Source organism: Gnatocerus cornutus, chromosome 10 (assembly GCF_029298725.1).
Source record: "Gnatocerus cornutus isolate USDA-ARS CGAHR chromosome 10, icGnaCorn1.1, whole genome shotgun sequence".
Lineage (NCBI taxonomy): Eukaryota > Metazoa > Arthropoda > Insecta > Coleoptera > Tenebrionidae > Gnatocerus > Gnatocerus cornutus.
Window position 1 is genome coordinate 2,733,101 of NC_142242.1, and position 23,804 is coordinate 2,756,904.

Below are 23,804 nucleotides of genomic sequence, written 5' to 3' on the forward strand. Positions count from 1 at the left end.
TTGGAATTAGTACCGCGAATGTTTCCTAGACAGTCCCCTGTAATTACCTTTACTGTTCTGGAACGTATTTGAGAGCCGTCATTTTTTGCCGTCGACAATAAATACTAATAGTGGAATAAAATTTTAAATTAGTTAATTTAAAGACAGGTGCTGGCAGTGAAAGAGAACTCGGCTATGGCCCCGGTTTTATTCGATACAACATACAGAATGACTCTTCAATTTTTACGTTGGAACGAGAATGTTTCCAAGAAGGCCCACCCTAACTTTGAGTTTTTGAATTATAACGAATAGACATATGTACGGATTCGGGGGCAAATCCGTTTTGAACTATATCACTAGTGAAAAATTGTCGCTGGGTGCACAAATGCAATGAGCTCGAAAGTTTTGTGTAATTATCAAAGGATCCCCAAAGAATAGAAAAATTTTGCCGACATCATCACGGTCCGGGTTCAACTGTCAGACGACCATCATTACTCATAAAAGTAAGCTATCGTAGGAATATTTTAGACAGAGAGCACGGAATCTAACTTCCATTGTTAAGTTATTAATCTGGCTGTAGCGAACGATGCTTTCCATCAATCTGAACAGCATGGAGCGGAGTGTTCTTACATTAAGAGCAAGGGTTCTCCTATAAGGGAGATGCATTACTACGTTATTATTCTCCTCTACTCCATTTATTTATATTTAAAACCTTTCACGCTGATTGATTGATTTAGTTCTACATAAACAATTACTTTCGTTCGATTTTTCTCTTGCAATTGACTAAAATTGTCGACGCGGATGATTATTGGGCCCATCAACACCAACTCAATTTATTCAAATTAGACGTGTTAAACCATAACATTACAGCTGCCTATAATATCAACCGTAAAATCTTGTAATTGATAATTCTTCTTGGGCATTATGCAAAACAAAATCATTTAAATACGCATGGGCGTCTATTAAAACCAATGAGATGAATAATACTAACCTGTTTCTGTATCTATGGTGTAGTTGAATCCTGCCCAAGGATCAGTCAACTCGTTCTCAGGCTCTTCCTGTGAAAACTACAGTTAGAAGGATATTCCGATAAACAACACACGAACTGACTTTGACATTATCATCGTTGATAGCTTTCAGTGTTTTCAATTTTTCAAAGTCTTCTTTTTCCATGGAAATCGATGATGATGGTGAACCATTTTGGACCTCTGGATCGGATTTATCATTCTTGGCGTTAGCAACATCAAGAGAAAACCCTAAATCCACGTCTTGCTTCCATAAAACTTCTATCAAATCCATGTCCTGTAAAGAAAACCAACTTTCAAAAAATTGCCTAAATTACTCATCTCATCAAAACCCTAAAGTAAACTCAACTGATTACGTTTAATTTCTAGAGTCGTAGAGTAAATACAATAACTAGAAAGGAACAAAACAGTTTTATCTCAAATATTGTGCAATATTCAAATATTAGATAAAAGCACGTGTTGTGGTAAAGTACAATTAAACTTAATTGAAATTGTTTGTTTCGTTCAATCGATGTAGAGTTGAGATTTAATTAAAGTAGCGAAAAATGGCGGCTGTTCGTAGAGCCCCAGCTCAATTAAAATAATTAGATAATTAGGAGAGTTCGAATAGAATTTACCATTAATCAACGGCATATTCGTCGCTAAACAAAACAAAACAACACCTGTTTAATATACGAACGAAATTAAAGCCCGGCATGAGTTACATGATGAAAAAGTAAAAGGAGCGCTCTATCACCGCAGGTCGACAAGATGGCGGCTTGAAACTCCAGCAGACTCGGTTACGGCTGGTTCAACCAAGCGGGAGACCAAGGTGTGGTTCTGGTTTCCCTGTTACCCTACTGTTAACTTAACCAACACCCATTGTCTTTTATGCTCCTCCCAGTTTAATCATATAACCGGCAACGATTTTTTATTCGGATGTTATCAAAGAATCATACCCGGACACGAATCCATCTAGAATGTTTTAAAGGATAATTACATTTTTCTTTTTCAGGAACGTGCGTCGATGTCTGGAACTTTCAGACCCTACAAACGAAACTTTCGCAGTTACTGAGGGAAATTGAATAAGTTTCGGAAATTTTCAAATGGATTTTCGGACCATTATTTCCAATTAACTTCAAGCGGCGCCACGAAACGCCTGGAATTGTTTATCACTCGCTATTATTTGTGTTGTTTCAAACGAAAATTCTCAAATTTTACACACGTTTAACGTTGCAAGAAGCGTACAGATTTTTTCTAGTTTCGTCAAAAAACACTATTTGAAAATCATCACAAAAGCAATTATCCCACTTTTCAAATCACTGTTTTTCTAGTTGAATGAAGACAGCATGAAATAGAAACTTTCTACAGCGAATATATTAGGTGCCTGTTTTTAGGTTTTTCTACAATTAGACAAAATTGAAAGAAAACTGAACTGATTTTTAGTGGTCAACGCAAAAATAAAACGAAACTTTAGCGGTCTAACTAATTTTTTTACACACAAAAATAAACGAAACTGTGGCGTCTGAACTAGTTTTTTCTTGCAAATTTCAAAGCGTGAAAATAAAAGCAAATATTTAATAATATTATCAAATCAATCAACTTTTTATCAAGCCGCGATTTCTACGAATATTTACTTCAATTACTTCAATATTAAAAATTCGGTATTTTCTTTCTGATAACTATTTCTGAGTAATTACCTAACCCGTATACCCGGATTTTAACTTAACTAACTTAACTAAATAACTTTGTTATTAATATCCATCAGGCTAAAATTAAATATAGTGGGAAGGCACGCAGATGTTTTATAAAAAATTGGACACCCCATTAAGGTTCCGAAAACGCCTACTTTTTCGATTTTTTCATCGTTTCAATAGCAAATTCATCATTATAACGTTTGAAATATAAATTAAACAGTCATGATTCGAGCAAATAGAAAATTTTGCGTCCGTCCCAATGCGACAAAAAATCGCCCGTTTTTAATTACTGGGAATCTAGAGGCTTCAACAGATTTATGGTAGTTTTGAGCGAAATAATTTTGTATTTCTTCACAAAGCGTTCCTTCTTCTAACAGAAATTTATGAAATATCAAATCTAAAAATCTAATCTTTCGTTATAAATCGCACTTTATAGCCTAATTATTTCATTTTATCCGTTATTATGTACCTACGAATTCGCGCACATTAATAAACTCCGTTTTATCTTTACTTTAACAAGACGTAAAAAATAATTTCTTTATGTTTAAGTTCGATATTTAGAAATCACTTACTTCTCATCCAAATTACACAAAACAAGCGAATAATATTCGTTAAGCTCGCTTCTTAGTCACATTTCAACTGATAATAAAATTTACTACTCTATCGCAATAGCAATTTCGCGGGTTTTTAGACGAAACAATCTTTTTAACTTTTCGGCAAATGTTACCCACTTCACATTGTACACAATTATAGCTACTACTTCTATATAGATAAGAAGTTCACAGCCACAAGGCCAAAAAAAATTTGAGTCAGGCCGAGATAAAATAAACACTCCTATTGTGTTTTTATCTAATTGGACGTTTTAATTAATTTACAATAGTTCGTTTACACAAATGCCAAATAAAATAAAATGTTTTTGGTGAAAGCCGCAACTTTTGGAATGAAGAAGAATCGACATTTTGTCACCGGAAACGTAATTCATTGAACAAAAATTGATCCTTGCTCAATCGACGACAAAACGAAATCGGCGTGGTTAGGAATAACCAAAGCGCGAAAAAACTATTAAACGCTTAATATTTTTCCAACAAAAAGTCGACCTAATAAAAATTTGTTAGATTTCCGTTTTGTAAGGAACTTTTTAAGCTCGATTGATCTGTGACGGTTTAGGTCTATTGCACAAGAGGAAATAACCACAAAACGTTTTACACTTTATGAAGAACGACGTCCTATAAAATTCTTTCACAAATGCAACATTGTTTTTATTTTGGAATGGCGACAATTGAGACACTTTTCGTTCGATTAATACAACGCCATGGATTCTTCAAAAATCCTAGCAAAAACATTTCAATATCTTCAAGTGGAAGCAAGAGCACAATGCGAAATTTCACAGCGGTTTCTGTGAAACCCTTCAGACCCTTAGCGACAATAAAAACGTCACCTTTCGTGAATAGTCCACCTTAAGAGGGTGGTTAGAAATCCGAAAGTCATTACATATTCATTGGAATATTTCAAGACAGTTAATTAAAGTTAAACAAAAATAAATCCGAATTATAATAAACTCCAACTAGGCGGAGTGCTGTAATTACAAAAGGATATAATCTTGACATGCAATCTAACATATCGTAATATTAAGAAAAAAAATAATTAAAAAGAATTAGTCAAACAACTCATTACTGGTGTCTTAAGCAAAACAAAGCTGCTCGAACAAACAGTCGTTTTAAGTACTGTTTGCCATTGTATTGTTGAATACAATTTACATTGTTTTCTAATTCGATAACTCGCCCCGGATTTAATTGGTCGAAACTGCTCTATTTGCTCATTAACCAATCTTTTTCCACCCAGTTCCAGATCAATTCTGCGCTTATGTCAACGAGTTTGTTCCCTTCACTCAAAATAAATCCTAAAAACGCAATAACTATTACAATGATGTTGATAAACGACTTAACGTTTTACAAATTCCTACAAACGCCACAACTTATCTCTAATCAAGAACGCAGTTCGAGATAAGACAAAGTTTATTTTAAGTTAATTTATATCGCTTTGGTGTCACAAACTGCACCCAATTGGCCGAGTATGCAATTTTACTTAATGTTTCGTAAAAATTAACGATTTTCTAAGAGCTACACTATTGTTTGAAAATTAACAAACAAAAGTGTAGATATCTTATACTTTGGTTAAATCAGAACACTTATGATCAGAAATAATCAACAATTATTTAACTTAATATAGATATCTTATCAAGGATCCTCCTATAACATTAACTGATAACAATAATATAACAACAAATTTAGTTGAGTACATATAAACAAGAGGGCGCCAGTTTGTTAATAATACTCACAAAAATTGACACATTAAGCTCTTGGAAATTGTTATAATCAATTTTCGTATTAGCTAAACTGATAACTGATATTATGTTGGATATTTTAGTCCGCAAATTGTCATTTATAATGATTCTGGCTAGACCTATTAAATAACGAAAGATTCGGAACAGCTTATCAAATTTAATTAGTGTTTTAATCAGATTTTAGTGGTACGCATAGTCCCAATATCATCAATTTATCTTAATCATCTTAGTCAAAATTCATTCAAGATATTGTTACGTCATTTCATTGTGGTATATTTGATAAAAATTTAGTTAAACTTAGTCTTCGGTCCGTAAAATTGACTCTAAATTGTTCGTAGTTCGGAAAGATGGCCTAAGCAACTTTTCCAAAATTATTTTAGTTCCGATATTTAGAGAATATCCATTTATCTTGACCATCTTAATCAATATTCATTCCAGATATTGTAAATCATCATCGTCATTTCAGTGTAGTATTTGATAAAAATTTAGTTAGAATTCTACTCCGTAGAATTGGCGGTAAATTATCTATCGGTGAGTCATGTTTAACAATTTAGGCATTCGTAAGCATGATATGTTTTATTTTCGAAATTTAGATAGAAAATTGAGGAAAAAAAACATTCTGGACGAAACAAATCCCGAAATATTCATTGGCGAGCTTGTCTGAGTGTTCTTTGGACCTTTTTGTATACATTATCGAGCAAAAGCTTAAATATACTTATCTTCAATCACAGGCGCAGTCTCACACCTTTAGGACAATACTTCACTGTCGTGATTTAACGGGATGAATAAAGAACTCGGAATTACGCTGAATACCGTTTTATTAACCAAACTATTTACAATTTGTATAAATCAATTAATAAGTAGATATCAGTGAATCTAAAGCACAAATAATTATAATACTAAATAATCCAATATGAAGATCAAATGAATTTAGTGCGGTTCGTAGATGCTTCGACTCTTGCAGTTTTAGGTGACGGAAGAGCAAAAACTAGGAAATTGTTTCAGACTAGTACCAATAAGATAATGACAATAATATAGCAATATCTATAGTTCTGTGCATTTTTCGGGCTCAATTTAGCATTAGATAAATTACAAGAGAAACGTATCGCCATGCTTTTATCCGAATACTATAAGTTTAAAAAAAAAACCTACTTAATTGAAAAAATTTCAACATTTTGTGTATAATTTTTCCAATTTTTGAATTTATAATAAATAAATGCTTCAAATTAAATACAGCAATTTTGCGATTACGTATAAGTAATACTTACTTTAAAATTTATGTACAGTTGCGGCCGCTAGTCTAGATTTTTCTCTCGTAATGTGACAAAAACGCAGTGGCGCACCAATTATTAATTTTATGTCAAAAAGGTGTCGAAATTCGAAGTCAATTGCAACTGTAAAATCAATTTCAGTATACGTAGAGTTTACCTAAATAATGCTCAAAAACTAGACGCGTTGCTAAATCTCAAGAAGTTTGGTCTTCAGGAACAAATCCCGTCACTTGTGTTTTTAGATACGCCACTATTATTTTGACGTACAAAACTTGTTTAAACTATGGAAAAAACACAAAAACCGCCTACTACATATAATTAGGTGAACACTATTTAGTCGCCGCAACTGTATAAAGTAGATGCAGAAAGACACATTTTTCGATTTAGAGACAATAAAATCGAAAAATCGTTTTATTTTAACTGAAATTCCAAATACAATAATTTACGTCTGTCTAATTCGCAACTGGATAAATCGAACACATCCATTGTGCAAAGTTGATCCGATAATCGAACATTTTAATGTTTGTAATTCACACTTTACCGTAAAAATATCAATAATATCAATAAATGATGTTATTGTTCTTGGAAGCTACCGAATAAGACTACCTTTGGAAGACACACTTGTTCTAAGACGTATTCGCCAAAAAGGAGTGGAATCCTAAAATACATAATATGTACTCGAATTTTTTATGCTGTTTTTTTTAGGAATTTGCATGTAGAATTCATACTAGTCAACAAATTCTGTAAAAAATTTGAACCGAAGAAGTGGAAAGTCATTTCTTAAGTGGAATGTCCTTCTGATTCCAAGTTAGGTACATTTTTCACTTCTAAAGCAAAATAGACCAATTTTAAGAATTTTTATTTAAAGATCCACCCTTTCTTCGTCACAAAATGGAGAAATCGTAATAAAACCCAAACAAAATTAACTCATTGGCTGCCATTATCATTATCAAAGTGTTTTTTATTACAAAAACGCAACGAAACAATCGACTCGATCGTAACTATCCATTCATTGGCTAGACGTCCAAAACTGTTTATTGGACGAATTTCTAAGCTAATTAAATCATGCACAAAATAGAATTACTTCATTGGATGTTGATAACAAAAAACGCACGAAATGAAAGAAGTGAAACTTTGGATTTGCTGTTGAATTTCATTGGCTTTTGTAGCATAAAATAATAAATATGTTATGTAAGCAAAACATCAAATCTTGCCTAGAGAATCAAATTGGTTACAAAAAAAGGTGTAAGTAAAAAAATTCTCTGTCGCTTTTCTTGTAACAAGGTTGTAAAGTTGACCAATCAGGGTTCGATAAAATATTAAAGATTATTAAAGATTACTAAAGTGGCGGCGCAACTGTACATATTTGAAACTAAATATTTCATTTAAATAATAAATCAATCATATAGGAAATTATAAAACATTCAAATTGTCTTTTGTTCTCATCTAGGCAAAGATATAAACGCCGCAACAAGAAATAATTTACTGTTATCTCTGGATCATTACAAAACTGCTCAGCACAACTTGACAGATACCTGACGACGTACAGAATTTTAGATTCTGTTCTCATATGAAACCGCGGCGATATCTTTGCACCATGGTAGATTAAAAATGTAAAATCAAAGCGATTAAACGTCCCTGTTGACGCCATTTGAAATATCAGATACGTCTTTTCTCTTTTTGCCAAATACACTTTGAGTTTACTTATCGCTTCCATAACTGTCAACTACATAGTTAATTTGACTGATACACTGATTATCTTTGACAACATCGCATAAACACACTACTGAATTGCAAATTCCGCAGCTATAGTGTGCCAAATTAAAATATATTAACATATTGTTCTAGATTAACTAAATTGGTGGGCTTCATACATGCATTAAATAATAAGTAAATGAAAGATACTGAATTAATTTGTGCATAATTAGAAAAGTAGCGTGGTTGTCAAGAGTCTTTCTCAACTCGCCTTTACCTAATCGGTAATAATAATAAATTCAAAGTGATGACTGGTAAATAATATGAAAGCGATACGTTAAAAAAATGGTAACACAAATATAAAAATTCAACGTTTAATTAGCCGGGACACTTCAACAATACGTGAATTATGTCAAGTGAAAAATGAGCGCGTTCTTGGTAATGAAAAGTGGACGTATCTTGATAATTGGATTTCAATGCCGTCAGTGATCGGAATCATTTCATCTCATAACAGGGAAAGTCGCCATATTTTCAAAAAGCCCCATTTCCTTTATTTGGTCTGGCGGTATAAAAACGTGATTCGAACAATAAAAATGAACCGCACCTGAAATTTTGTAAAACGGCTCTGATGTAGGATTAAAATTAAATGTCAATCAAGGCAATAATTGTAATATTACAATAACAGGACGATTAATCACGGGTTTAGCGTGACAAAAGGTGTTATCTTTTATCTACAGGCCTTGCATATGCGTGGAATAATTTTGATTTTTTATTACAAAACCGCAATTAAAGTTGTTTTGTTAATGAGTCGGGGAGGAAAAGTTAATTAGAAAACATGAAGCACGAAGATGCGGGATAGTTTTATTAAATGAAGCGATTGGTGTTTGGCTGATTAAAGTTAGAAGAGAAGGGCCGCTTAGGCTTTTAACCAATGAAGATGGTCGATATAGCAATTCACAGGGAACTGGATTCCTATTAAGAAGTATCATTTATCATCTGTCGCCACAGGACTGATGCATACATGCATACATAGAGCATTTACAGATAACAATGCAGAGACGGCCTCAGCCCAAACACGCTACACTGAGATTTCAACCAACATGGCGATCGGGATTCCCACCAGTCCCATCAATTCCCTAAGGAAGAAATCCTTTTCATTGCCGAAAGCGCCGACCAACAAAGCCCACGGTAACGAACCGGATTCAAGCGCAAATCCCAGTCCGGCTCTGCCTGAAAGCGCCCTGCTAGGATACCGCTAATGATATAAGATAGCCGATAGAAGAGAACGGTCTCCCTGTTCGAGAAAGCCGCAAAACGGGCGGGTCCATCGGGACCTGACCTCCTGCTAGATACTCTCTTAATCGATTCTAATTTAGCGATATGAAACCGATCGTGCGTTCACGCTGTATGAATAATGAGATTGTTATAAACTATTAGAAACGGCCATTGTAGACGACGTAAAGGTTAAGACTTGGATCGGAGTACATTTGAATAGTTCATGACACTCGCATTCATCATTGCTTTCCTTCAAAATCGATCGATCCTTTCAATAGCGCATTCCACTTCTATTTCACTAAATTCATTCCCGATCAACTAAATATCAAAAATTAAAAGTCCACAATTTCTAAGAAAAATATTACCAACACGATTGCCCAATCGTCATCAATTTCGAAAATTCCAACATTATAAACCCATCATTTTCACATTCGCAATGCCAGAAAATGACACATTAGCTATATGAAAGTCTCAACACAATACTGCAAATGATAATTATTGTAAAAGCGTTCTCAAACCAATTTTATTTAATGAATACCATACAGATGGTTTAGATCGTTCACATGAAAAATTCATTAACTGCATAAAACATTACTGATAAAAATAATGACAAAATTGCCACAAAAAAAGGATATCTTGCACATAGAGTAATATAGGGACTTTTGGATAAAACTATTTAGAAATAATGTTACTCGAGAAAAACTTGGTTTTCAAGAAGTTCGTGTCAATTTTGGATGAAAGAAAGATTGAAGTGATGGATCAGAGTGATTGATAATAAAAAGGCGTAAAAGTTTTGAACAAAGGTGACGACATGGACGTGATATAAGTGTCGTAAAGTGCAGATCATGCAGGCATGAAAAATGCTTTACATTAAGAGAATGATATTTATTAGATGCTTCCATCACGTGCAGCTGTTGTTTTGAAGATGGTCTAAAAACGTTTAATTATAAAATTGTGCATGAAGTTTGTCGTTGGTTAGTCAAAAACGATAATTGGAATGAAGTTAACAATGTTGTTAAACCGCATGCAAAGTGGCAAATAAAATTGGTGTATTGTCAACGCGAAGAAAACATTTTCGCTTTTCATGTTTCTGGGAATACGTCAAAAATAAGACACGATTTGGATAATTGTCGGAGTAAAAACGCCAATTACGTTCAACAAGGCGTTAACATTAACAAACTCCATTAAATACCACCTAAACGTCAAACTGGTAGATTGAAACGTCGCTCGAAAATCCAGGGAAACAGACAAACAAACCTTGTTTTTTGTAAAGTCGATCATAGATCAGAAGAAAAGCGATTTGAATGGATTTTTTCGAGCTTTCGGCTATCTCGAGTGGGTTTTGTGGTGGCCATCATGAAGCAATAATTAATTTAAGATGTGGTATGGGGATAAAAAATCAGAAGACAAGGAGAGCAGACGAGTGGTCCGGAGGTCAGCAGACGGCAAGAAATGAAGCATGACGGCTTGACAAAAGAACCCGCCGACATAATCAATGCTGACCAATCAGCGGCCACTTTTGAACAGCACGATCAGACTGGGGCTGTCGGGTCTGTCGAAGCTCCGTGGCCACGACTTGAGCTTATTGGGACTCGGCGCCGTTCAGCGCACTGCCTCCATTGTATATCGCTATCAAACATGTTAACAATTCCAGCGCTTATCGCATGCTATAATCGATAGCTAATTTTCGGCATCTCCGGGGGAAAACCGACGAAACTGACGCCGCCACTGGGGTTCACTGCTATGGCGGCGCTTTTCTCCCACAGACAAATACATATTATATGTCACCGAGCTTACAAAATCGAACGACGATTGGGCGTCGCCAATATCTGACAACTTCCTTATTGGAAAATGTTGAGCAACTGGTATTAAAAACGCTTTGAGAAAGGAAAAGTGATAAGCCGCAAACAATACCCGCTACAGTCGAACCTTCACAGAGGTGTTGAAAGGTTTACCAAAGGCTCAAAAAAATTCCGCTCCACAACTTGTGCAATATTTGTTCGAAAACAAGAGCTTTACAAAATTCAAACAAAAATACAAAAAACAAGTACGACGTACGACTATCTATAATTAATTACACAAAACCATAAAGATTTTATAATTATCTTAAACTATAATTGTTATATTGTTATATACACTCAAATATTAGTCATTTACACAGAATTAACTAAAAGTAAAAACTTCAATGTCTGAAGGAAACAAATATTCAAGATTTTTAGACAAATTCAGTATTACATCCGTATCATAAATCAGATTTAAATAATTAATTTAAGTAATAAAACACCAGATAACTCAGCAAAGATAACTTGGAATTAAGTTCTAAAACCACCGGTTATCAACATTTTATTGCCTAGTATTACTGAAGCTAATTTCACACCAACAGAGAAATATCTTAAAAACGTCAGAAGATTATTGCAAGCTTCTAGCTCTTTATAATTTTTAATTTATAATTGATTATAATTAGTGTTGGCAATCGATGAAATTTATTTATTCCAACGCGGAGTTTACCATCCAAGCCCTCGAAAAAGTCACTTCCCATGAAGAATGAGTAATTCACGTGTTTTCTTTTGGGTATTAGCCACTCCATGACATGAAGACAATGCATTGGGTGTATAAACAATTTTAATGAATTACCACAGTGCCCGAATATTTGCATATTCATTTCTAGAACTAAAAGTTCGCGTTGAAAATAGGCACAATTTCTCCACGTGTCAAATACTAAAAGAGTCAATAGGTACGAAACTCTTTGTGCAACTGTTATCACAGTTTGGTTCGGATTTGTTAAAATCAAACTGAGTGGTTTTGTTATCATTTTATTTCAATCAATATTCCCAATTAGACAGCACCTTTCACTAAATTCTTTAGTAGCGTACTCCATTTTTGAATAAACTTCTTGATTGCCACGATAGTATCTGCGATACAAGCGAGTTAATTTAAGATTTGTCGTTGCAACGTCTGTCATTTCAACTTGTCCAGATAAACGTCATTTATAGTCTTTAAGGGAAGATAAGAAACAATAATCGGTGCGTCACTGAACGTGAAAAAGTTTAGTTTCGAAACGAATTCTTTAATTATGTTGGACTAATTGTAATTCCACCATTTTTCAAAGCCCCTGCTGTTAAATAGGTCGACATTTATTGAACCATGCATTTATTTATTCGACTTGGCTTAGAAGTCAGCTGGTGACCGTTTGTACACCATTCAAATAAGGCAAAGGTAAGTGTAATAAACATTTTTGACGCAGACCTTTGTAAGTGTCTTAAACAATTCCAAGTTAAATGAAGTGACGTCAGTTTAAATTTAATGCAGTCTTAATGAGATAACCTCCTTATCTATCTCGGCAGAGATACAGAAATATCGGTTATAGAAACAACATAAATATCAAAAGAATTGTTTCGCCATTTTTTCTAATAAGTAAAATTCACGTTCAACAATTCAAATTGAAATCGAACACCCTGTAGTTTATTGTACAAACAAAAAGTAAACACTTTTATGGCAAAAACTTAAAATACTGAAATGCAACTCATGTTCTCAGATTAATCGCTACCAAGTTGTTGAATAAAGAAATATAAAATTATTTTATCTATTAACTGGATTGGAAAAAAACAGTTGATGTCACTTCCGGAAAAATAACTGAAATTTGCGCTTCTCAGGTTTTGTAATTCGGGGTTTCTTAAAATATTTTGAACATACTGAAATAAGCTGGAGAAAAGAGTTAATTTGTCTTGCGTGAAATCATGAAATCAGTTACAAGCATCTTAGAATTGTAATCATTTCAGCGTGTTTCTAACGTGGTCGGGTTAGTCAGCGACCTCCAAATATTTGCACATCTCGCTCTAATCTAAAAACTTTTTACTGTAAATCAGCTAATAACAATTCTCTTGCACCTGGTGACAATATTTGTCACCTCTAATCCATTTTTAAAACTAGTTCAAACTAATTCCAGTATTAAACAATTTAACCAATAAAAATAATCCTTGTCTGTATTTATTCTCAACAAACGTCGTTTCCTAGAATGCGTAAAAATCAGAAAAATTTAATGTTTAAACTATGTATTCTTTGAGTGGCGTGATAATCTGATAAGATATATTACAAACAGCAGTAGAAATATGTTATAATTCGATTTTTTGGCCTAAATGCGGTTTAGCAAATTTTTCAATTTAGTTCGTAGCAGTTTTCTTTTGTCACTGTGATAAAATCATCAGCAAATCCGACGTTATACAATTCCTCTTTTCCATTAAAAATGGCCCATAAAAGTTCCATGAAAATCATTTACCATCACCGTGCTTTTGAAAGATAACAATACATTAAAACCGCTCACTTCCCAACACAAAGCCTAGTGATTCACGAATTGGCGGCAGCTATTGTCAGCTATAGATAAAATCATACAAAAATATCTGGGAGCTTCAACTGTCCAAGATTACATTATCTAAGGAAATTATTTTATTAGCATTCTTAAGTAACGGGGAATGTCTTAAAAGTCCGACCTTGCTTAATGAGTGCCTGTAATTTTAATTCGAAACAAATGAAAGATAAGATCATGGTCCAGCTTTCCCTGTCACTTGGATTTTAATAGAAACCGACAGTCTCCAAGAAAAATATTAATAGTAGCGGTTGTGTAGTACCCGTGTTGTATAAAGGTGGTCCTGTCGGAGTCATAAGACACCGCACTGAGACCTGTCTCAACATCATTTGTCATTCTCTTATCTGACCACCCCATAACTCGAAAAAGTCATTTGTCAAACGGCTATTGTTTACCTACGCTTAATAATCACTTGACCACAAAGGTTTTACAACCCTTTTCTTAAACCCTCTACCTGAAGGCCAACAATTACAGAAAGGACACAAAATTACCACTCTTTATATCCTCTCTAATTTCCAACATTACAAGAACCCAAATTACGGAGACAAAGAAAACAATTAACTCCGCTAAAAACAAGAGTATCTAATAGTATGTTATTACAGAAACGCAGGAAGAAGTGGACGCGCGCGCCCTCTCTCGATTCCCACGTGAACTTCTAGCTGAGCCAAAAGTGAAATTCTACTGCCAAAAACGCTCTTTTCGAAAAAACACGTTGCGTTCCAAAAATGAAAGTAGTCCAGTGATGATCACAAGCGTAAAAGTAGCGTGTTTAATTTAATATCCGATATAAAAATGACGTCATGTTTTAAATGACTATTCAATTGAAAATTAAAACAATAAACAAGATCATAATACGAAAAAGTAATAGGGTTAGATGACGAGATGTTACGCCATCGGGTGCGGTAATCGTTGTTTTCAAACAAAATTTCAAATGTGTGCACTACTAACATGGTCCGAAATTCCCGAAAACGTGTGCAAATAACGTTGACAACTTCGACTAATTATGTTAAATACTTGTAGCAACAATTGTAAGATATTTGTGTTTTTTTTGGACTCACCATTTTTGCGTTAAATTCCGAAAACACAACTCCTTTGACACACAACACTTCGACGTTTTGGAGATCACTATTAAATATCGAGTGCTTTTAGACAAAAATAAGATAACAGAAAATGTGATAAGGATAAGCCTACAAAATCATTCACTAGAAAGCGCCAGCGACAATCAGTACCTATCCAGTATCCTTGACTTTCGTTGGTTTAGTATGGACATAATTATTTATTAAACACGTGGTCTCGTATTAGCGTATCGCGGATCGACAATTTCGAGTCAACAGGTTGTTCCGTGATCTCTCAAGTAAGAAGCGAGAAAACTCTAGTTATGAAACAAACCGGACACAAAATAAACAACGTACTGTGACGACTATTCACATGTGAACACAAAATAAAAACAATTCTAAGGTACAATGGAATCACCTTTGCCCCAAGACTTAAAATCAACAATCTGAAAATAAACTAAATAGGGAAATCGAGAAACCAATAAGAAAAACATGACGTATTTAAAGTCCCATGCCGCAAATTTCTTGGAAATCAATTAGTCAGAAGTAGGTCCGTCGAGGACGACCACTGCTGAAGCAAGGCCATCCTTTAAGAAATCCACTAATAGATGGCGCCACAACGCCACAAAATTACAGAACTCTGTTCAGTGTGATTCACAAGGTCGTCCACAGATGTCACCCTGACACTGAAACTGAAAATCCTTGACCTACCGCACCATGAAAATAAACAAGTTTTAAAATAAAATTTGGTTTAAACTGTCGGTGGGTTCAAGTTCAAACGTATTTTTTTAATTTATGCACACATTCACACATCCATGAAAAAAAACTTCTAGAAAACACTATTAGTCACGCAATAATAAATATTTACAGATGAGCCAAGTCAGACATATTTTTAAATAGTGCCTTTGTTTCTCGCGAAAATTTCCAAAATACGCACGAAGCCGGTGAAGGTCGCTGTTTATTGAGGGTGGAATTTAGCCGAGACGAAACAACACGTGAGTGCCCCCATGGTAACAAGAAAACAGCTGATACTAATAAAAGAACTCGTACAAAAATATTATAATTAGGACTTTTCTGAGACTGTGTAGGTTTGAGGTCAGAGAAAAACTCTAGGGCGATGATCGAGGTTTTTATGTTTAGCGACGCGTTTCACAGAAAAAGTGCATACCTACGACTCCCTATATTTATTTTTTTCACACGTGTGAAGCGATCTTTATTTAACCCGACCTTCGCCTATGTGAATAACACTTGGAGAGGTCGTTTGCACTTTCGGGGATATAGACAGTTCGGTGCACCCACGGGGGTGGATTTATATTTCACCACACCACTTTCGTCTGGCGGATTTCTACACGTTGTGCAATCTACCATGCGGGATATTATTGATAACGAAACATAGCTATTTTCGTTCTGTTTGTTGTCTGATTAAAATTACACTGAACAAGTCGATGCGATAATCGTAGAATAGTCAGGTGAATGCGGATAATGATCTTTATTTGTCATCATGCTACCTCACGATGACTCAATAATAAATAACTTTTCCTTGGACATTACATTCAACTTCTAACAACTAAACGTCCTTGCTCGAAAATAGACATAAAAGTTTAAATTTTAACACTGATACATCTCATTGTCCTGGGGCGCCCCCTTGTCGGATAATTTTTTATCGCGAATACTCAAAAGGCGGTCACACGACGATTAATGCTACAGTAAGTAAATAAAAACTACAACTACCTAGATTACGAAAGTTATCAATTTTGCAACGCAAAACGTAAAACAACAACAACATGGTGTCATAGGCAGCGCCGTGCGGGACGCCCTGAGATATTAAGCCTCAAATATTGATCTAACACACAAGTTCCGTTATCGATACATGAATTTAGTAGCACGTCCCATTTGCCTTCGTCTTACATTAAACAAAATAAGTAGAAAGTATAACGAGGAGAGCAACGGACGTCGATTTCTTTCCTGTCGGTTTTACGATATCACCAACGTCAGAGGCGTCAATCTATTTCATTTAGAACAAGGGAAGCACAATTAGATCTGACTGGTGTATCAATTGTTTACCACGACGCCATTTTTGGTCAAAATACCTTAAAAGTAGATTTTTCACAGCGCATTCAATTGGAAACTCGACTGACCTTCCAATGGCAATGACTTCACTTAAGAGGTCCTCGTGAATCATCGACGAACACGAATATCAATTATCAATTTAGTGTTCTCGATCGAACGACAATTTCCCCCGAGTTTGTTAATTAGACGTGAAAATTTGAATAATAGATAAATTTTGGCGGCCACCTTTTTTTTATTGTAGCGTAACTTGTCAAACCTAATGATTATTTCTTAATTACGTAAAGCCGTGTCTTCATTTGTTGTAATGTCGTTAACACTCAAATAATTCAACAAATATAGCGACCTATTTTCTTTGATGTTTTCGCGGATTTTTACGAAACCGAAGACACTTTTAATATTTTGAGTGGGATTTCGACAGCTGCCTTGAAAATCAAAAACAGACTTCTAAAAAGGTCACAAAGGGTGCTCTACAAAAAGAGTTGGAATATCGAGGTGTTTTAACCACACAACGAAACAATAGCCAATAAAATATGTATGAAGTAAACCTTTAGGTCAACAATTCTTACAAAAAGTAGTAACGTCCACTTGACGGAACAATCAACAATATGTGGAACAAACAGTGAAAATTTCAGAAATCTGAAGCAACTTCTCTCTTGATGACAAATGATGAAAAACAAACTTTCTGCAATTTACAAATTGGTTCAAGGTTGACATCGCCGATATTTTAATAAAACTCGCAATAATCACCGATCCAAATACTCGAGGGTTATTTTCGTATTTTTGGAATAATAGGGCAACGCATCTTCGCTTATTTGCGCCACTGCTCTTTGTCTGCTCTAAATTGGCAGTCGCTCAAAAGTTGAAGGAAAAACATTAAACGCATGTGAATCACATGATACCAAAACATCAACAATCGATTCTGAGACAATCAATTTTAACTTATTTACCCACAACGTGTGAATACTTTTCAATTTACTCTCTTCAGATTTTCGGGAATTCCATGAATGGAACAAAAATAAAACTAAGGTAATCAGAATAGTAGGACTTGCGCCAATTTTGTGTTAAAAATAATTTTTCCATATTAAATCTTTCTTTGTTAAGGTAACAAACGGCGCAATATTACAAAATATTCGTCTTAAAACCGCGATCAACATTACGATGGCGGTTAACCAAAATGTAACATAACAATTTTAATCATCGTAAAAATATCGACCAACCCCGATTAACAGTTTTACCCTACTTTCAATTGTGGTCGATAATGGTCACTAAACAAACCTGCTCATCGGCGCGGTCTTGCATCGGAGTTTTTCATGAAAATAAACGATTATTTATTCAAAAATTGCATGTTTATTTCGAGAATTTTCTTAGTAGTAATTACTGCGATAAAATTTTAATTTTAACGATTACAATCGACTTTAGGTGTCGAATTAAATTATTTAAGCATTAGATTAAACGATTTTGTCGCGGGGTCGTTTTTTGTTCTTATACTGTTTGTTATTGAATTTATTATGTTAATACAACAACAGAACGATCCATTTAAATGTTTAGGTCTGATTATTATCTAGTACTAATACTAATAAACTAATATCATTTACTGGCATAAATATTGACAAAAAATTGCATTTTTATACAGAATGGATCCAGACGGATTTGTTTGTTTTGCATAAAAATATTTATAATAAAGTTATCGAACCTAAAATAATCCGTCCAAAGACACAATAAACTTTAATTAAAACAGAATAATAGAGTGGTATTATGGAGCTTGTCCAGTAGTGACCTCGGTTAATTCTTTGATAAGATAACAATTTTTTCGTATTGTAAATTATAGAAACTATTCAATAATATTAGACGAACATGAAATCGAAATCTTTGTTTTTGTTTACGCGACTACTTAAATATAGATACACTAATATTCAATGCCAAAAAATGCTAAAGCAGAAAACATGCATAAAAAGAAAATATATTTACACTGTAAATATTGCGAGACAATTGAAACATACGCCAATTTTTCTCCGTAACACTTCTTCTAAAAAAAAGTTCTTTGAAGTAACAAAAAACAAACTCGTGATTTTTCAGGGTGATTATACTTTTATCCCTCGAATTAAGAAAATTATCGGGCAAAATTAGAGGGAAAAGAATGTGATTCTTTGCTCTAATTGTTCAACACTCGTATTAGCAATGTTAATATTGTGATCCGTTATGTAATTTTTCTGAAGGTGACCCTATTAAGAACGAAACTATTATATATAAATTTGAATTTCGCATTGAATTTTTCTATTATTGGAAGTGCAAATCTAAAAATTGAAATTGCAAATTAAGGCTGTAAGTGACGAAAGTCTTGTAGTGATATAAATACAATAAATTAATTCTTTCAGTTATCGAAGTTACAAATCTCGTAATGTTGCAAAAAGTTTCAAGTCCATCTTTCTGAAATTAGCTCTCGGCTTAGCTCCAAAAAATCAGCCGTGGCGTGGAATAAAAAAAAGATTCTTTAATTTGTGGTGGATTTTCCTTTGACTGGATCAATTTGAATTTTCCTGTTATTATTTATGGTGGTATTTGACTGTCAACAACAACAACTTGTAATGTTTCTTTAAAAATAGAAAAGATATGATAACTGTGGTTGCATGGTATCCACATATATCCAAAAAGGCAAAGAACAATGCTTGTATAATCGCGAGGTACAACAGATTACAAAAATCACGTACATGTAATTCTGTAGATATTTCAGTAACAATGGAAACATATTATGTGAACATTTTTTCTGTAGTGACAACAAAAATGACTTGCTAAATAACCTAATCTTTGCACAATTTCCTTGTTAACAGCGATCAAACTTTTAGTCTTAATTTTTATTGAAAGCATTGTATTATTGTTCTGGATGAGATCATGCGGAGCTGAGATTTAAATGAATTTGTTTTTGATTTGAAATTTGAATGTCAGAGAGGTTAAAATGTTTTGCCATTCAGATGAAAAAAGAATTTGAATTTAAATTTTCCGGTTAAAACGTGGACTCTGCTGACAATAAACAATAACAGCAATTAATGACGCAATTAGATTAAGGTTGAAAGTTAACATCCAGTATATGAATAAGAAGTTGGTATAATTATTCTGCAGTCCCACATGTGAACCTACTTGCTTAATCGCGTTTTTACACTAATTGGCCACTTTGAATGTAGTAAATCCAAGTTCTATTTCTTTTAAGGAAAATTAACGCAAATGTGCTTCGTTAAACATGAATCATCATACTTTTATATTATTGATAAGCTTATCTACATTAACAAACCTCCTGAGTGAGTTCAAGTCCTGAGTCAATGGGGCCTGAAGTTGCCTCATTTCCAGTTGGAGCCAATGTGCTTTCCTCGTTTTGATTCTGAGTAGATGGAGGAACATCCTGTGTAGCCAAGGGGGCTGTAGTTCTTTCAATATTAAGCAAGTAAGCTGTCACATCAGGATGTCGATAACTGTCCCTATTATATCTTCCTAATAAGTTCAGATCAGCAAACAATTCGCGTTCGTAATTGAGTAAAACAGAATCGAGACTTTTGGGGTGCACAAAATGTGATCGTAGGACCGTTGGTGTGAGAGATCTCCAGCTAGTTCCGTTGTCGAAGTCATAATTTGGGGTGTTGTTAAGGAGATCATTTTCAAAATAGGGCCCACTATTGCCTCTAAGCAAGCTTAGAATCAGGGCAAGTTGTAAAAGTTCGTCTCTGTACACTTTCTTCAAAGATAACATTTTTATGGCGAGTTTTTACACAACTTTACACCAACTTAACCTAAAAATTCGTGTAATTCAAAATAAAATAGTTCGTGCTCGAGACGAGCATTTTCACTGGCTTTTCTCCATTATCGACGATTTCACACTATTTCCCACTGGTTTTGTGTCAAAAACTTCATCATAAACAATTATTTTTGGCGATTATAAATATCTGATGACAATTGAACAGGATGACAGCTCAGTTTACTAGACCGGTCATAGAGTTTTGTAACAAATTCAGTTTGACAGTTCACACAGACGATATTTATTGCACTTTAAACTCAAATTATACTGAGTAAAGTCACTTAATTCAGTCCACTTTAATTATATTGCACGGGGTAACAACTTACACCTGTCCAACACGATCTTGGAATACACATCAATGTATAAAATTTAGCGAATTGCTGCGCACTGCAACAAAAAAGAGTGGGGCGGCGGAAAGTTTACGTACTGCAAGATAGAGGCTTCAAAAAATCAGCGCTCGAAACTTAGTTTAAATTTATTCCTTGAAAATAACTCCATAAATAAATCTATAATTATATTCGAATTTAATTTATAAGAGCGCTTCCCACATTGTTCCCATTTGATCGAATCCCACGAGTTAGAAATCCTAAAACTGTACTTACTCTGGAAAAAATATATTGTTCCTTAATCGTCAAACCAAAGATAATAATTTGAGCACACTCTTTTCTCATCTTTGTCAATGTTATTAAACTGTGTCTATTTTATTTTTATTTACTTATGATAATAAATAAACGAAAACGTCGTCATTTGTGTTAAAATAGACGAACTCAATTCATACTAACACACGTCGGTTCAACACTTTCAATGACGTCACAACGTGTTTTTTATTAAAACGTTGAGGACACACTTTGGCCTTTGCCCTTGCCATAGGAAGCATTTCAATTCAAATTCAAAGAAAATTCAATACAAAGCGCGACACCGTCTCCAAACCCCAAAAGAAACTACCCTTTTTTCGTCTAGTCTTTATTTTCTGCTTTTACAGTACGTTTGGCAAAAGGGGGCTCCGCGTTCGTCTCCAAGAAGTACAACCCGCGGGCGCTGAAACCAAATTTTACACTGAAAATTATACTCTTAATTAAATATCCTATGTATTATATGAATTCCATATTGAAACGAGCACACGGAGTCCTAGAAACACATTATTTATATACGTTTTATAAGGGTCATTGCCAATTATGCAAATCCAATAATTTACGTACTCTCGTGACAAGTAATGCCCCATAAGCACCGGTGGCTCCTCCAGACACTCGTCATCAACCTTCCCAGTCAGGTTACAATGCCTAGCCTCGAAAGGATACTCACCGCTGATCGATTCTTCGTAAAAATCCACAGATCTAATGTGGCTACAAGACACTAAACAGTTCGGTCATCCACACAGAATACAGGTGTCCCAGAACTCGCGCCCCAGAGAAAAAGGCCTTATGGAAGCAACTAAAATTTTTTAGCTCAAGAAATAATCGACATAAGACGAAAAAACGGTAGCCAATCCCGAATTTGAAAATCGGTAACTATGGACACATACAACTATGGAAATTGAGAAGACCTTTTACTCCACTTCCAAAATAAGCTTTCAGAATTGGTTATTAATTTTTTATCCTTTCTCGAATACTATTAAACTTAGTCAATTTTTGTTATGAAATTTACTGTCTGTATGGCGTCGGCAGTGCATCCTTTCTTGCTCTCTAGGGCGCGAGTTCTGGGACACCTGTATACAGTACAAACCGGAAGTTAATAAAAAAGCACAGCCGGGTTGCGGAGACGATCCTCCATTTGGATAAAAATCAGCGTGTCCGATGGGTTTTGTTATACCGAATTCCTCGGTGTCCGTATGGACGACATCCACGAAGTCCGCGTCGCTTTTATCCAGCGACTGGGACTCGTCGCGCTCCTCCAGGAGCTCGAAGAGCGGACCCGCGGGGTCTAGACCTATAATGGGAAATAACGCGCAATAAAACATCGGTTAAAATTGCTGAATTTCAATAAATAACACTGCGCAACAGTACTTTTTTCCAAAGATGCAAAAGAGGTTTCTGGATATACAGGGCGTCCTGATTACAAAACAGTAATCGGTTTTTCAAGATCAGCTCTAGTTTTCAAAAAAATAGCTATTTTAATGGCATTTTAGGCTAAACCAGCTGTAAAAAATTCTGTATTTTAGAAGTTGTTTTTTGAGAAAGTCCTCAAATTCATTTTAAATCGATGTTACTTTACAAAATGTAAAATTTATGACTTAAGACTAAACACCGGAGAGAAATCGATGAAAATCGTAAATTTAAACTTAAATTAATTAAATCGGACAGTCTGACTTTTGATTTAACTTTTCTTGTTGCCAAAATCGCTTCTTCAAAATTTGGAAAAACAATTCAAAATCAAAAAAACTAGAGTTGACATGATAAATCTGTTGACGGATTTTTACTCAATAAGGTCTAAATTATGAAGAACCGTTGGGAATTTATCGGAAAAAAAAGATCAGTTTTGTTGGACTGAAAGTGCTCCTCGAGACAAATTCATATTCGAAAACGCCTTAAAATTCTGCGAAACAACCTCAGCAGGAATGTCATTGTAAATAGGATTTTTACCGGTGATCCTGCCGATTCTTCCGCCGACATACGCCCCCGCGATTCCTGAGATGTGTGCCCCCAGACTGTGTCCAATTAAATGCACCCGTTTTAAATCGACGTACTCCTCCAAAACCGCTAAAAACTGCCCAACGTATGTTCCTACAGGAACTGTGTTATCTACAGCAGTGGGATAAATAAACGCCGCAATTCGACCCCAATCAACAACGATAACGTTGGCATCTTCGGCGTTGTTGAGCACTGAAATCGGATCAAACTATGGTATATCTATCATCTTGCTTTGTTCATACCGAGGCGTAGTCGTGCGATGATTTCTCGGTTTTTATGATCTGTATAACCGTGGATGATAAAATAAGATTTTAATTTCGGGTTAAAGTGGGAGAGAAGTAAAAGAGCAGGATAATTAGGCGGGAGGATTTGGGCTATTTGTAGATTTTTTTGCGTGTAGAGATTAAAAGTGACATCTTGGCTCACATTTCGCATGGTTTCAGTATCCAAGACGTAGTTAAGAGCACCATGGATTTGCATGTAAAATTTTTCGATGGACGTGTCCATGTCAGCGGAAATGGCTAAAATTCAGCGTGAAAAAAGAACGATTTTTGAAGACATTACCTTGAATCGAGAGCTGATACAACAAAAAGTGCACTAAAATCATCTTCACGGTGTTTGGAAATTCGGTAACAAAATC

At 34.7% G+C, this 23,804-nt stretch overlaps 2 protein-coding genes across 2 annotated transcripts in view; both read right to left on the reverse strand.

The window, feature by feature from the left end:
• The window catches only part of cnc (NFE2 like bZIP transcription factor cap-n-collar), a 36,186-nt gene extending 15,251 nt beyond the window's left edge, over nt 1–20,935 (reverse strand). Inside the window, exons 1-3 of the mRNA XM_088047408.1 lie at nt 20,040–20,935; nt 1,090–1,281; nt 971–1,037 (exon numbers count right to left, since the gene is read on the reverse strand). Of these exons, the coding sequence (XP_087903534.1) occupies nt 971–1,037; nt 1,090–1,281; nt 20,040–20,492 (712 nt within the window). The 5' untranslated portion in view covers nt 20,493–20,935. The remainder of the gene's footprint in view (nt 1–970; nt 1,038–1,089; nt 1,282–20,039) is intronic.
• Nucleotides 20,936–21,493: 558 nt separating this feature from the next.
• On the reverse strand, nt 21,494–23,771 carry LOC148167128 (pancreatic lipase-related protein 2-like). Its single transcript, XM_088046887.1, has 6 exons — nt 23,707–23,771; nt 23,407–23,669; nt 23,117–23,356; nt 22,260–22,463; nt 21,737–21,890; nt 21,494–21,575 (listed from the first exon to the last, which is right to left on the reverse strand). The coding sequence occupies exons 1-6, from the start codon at nt 23,769–23,771 to the stop codon at nt 21,494–21,496; spliced, it is 1,008 nt and encodes a 335-aa protein (XP_087903013.1).
• Nucleotides 23,772–23,804: the final 33 nt, after the last annotated feature.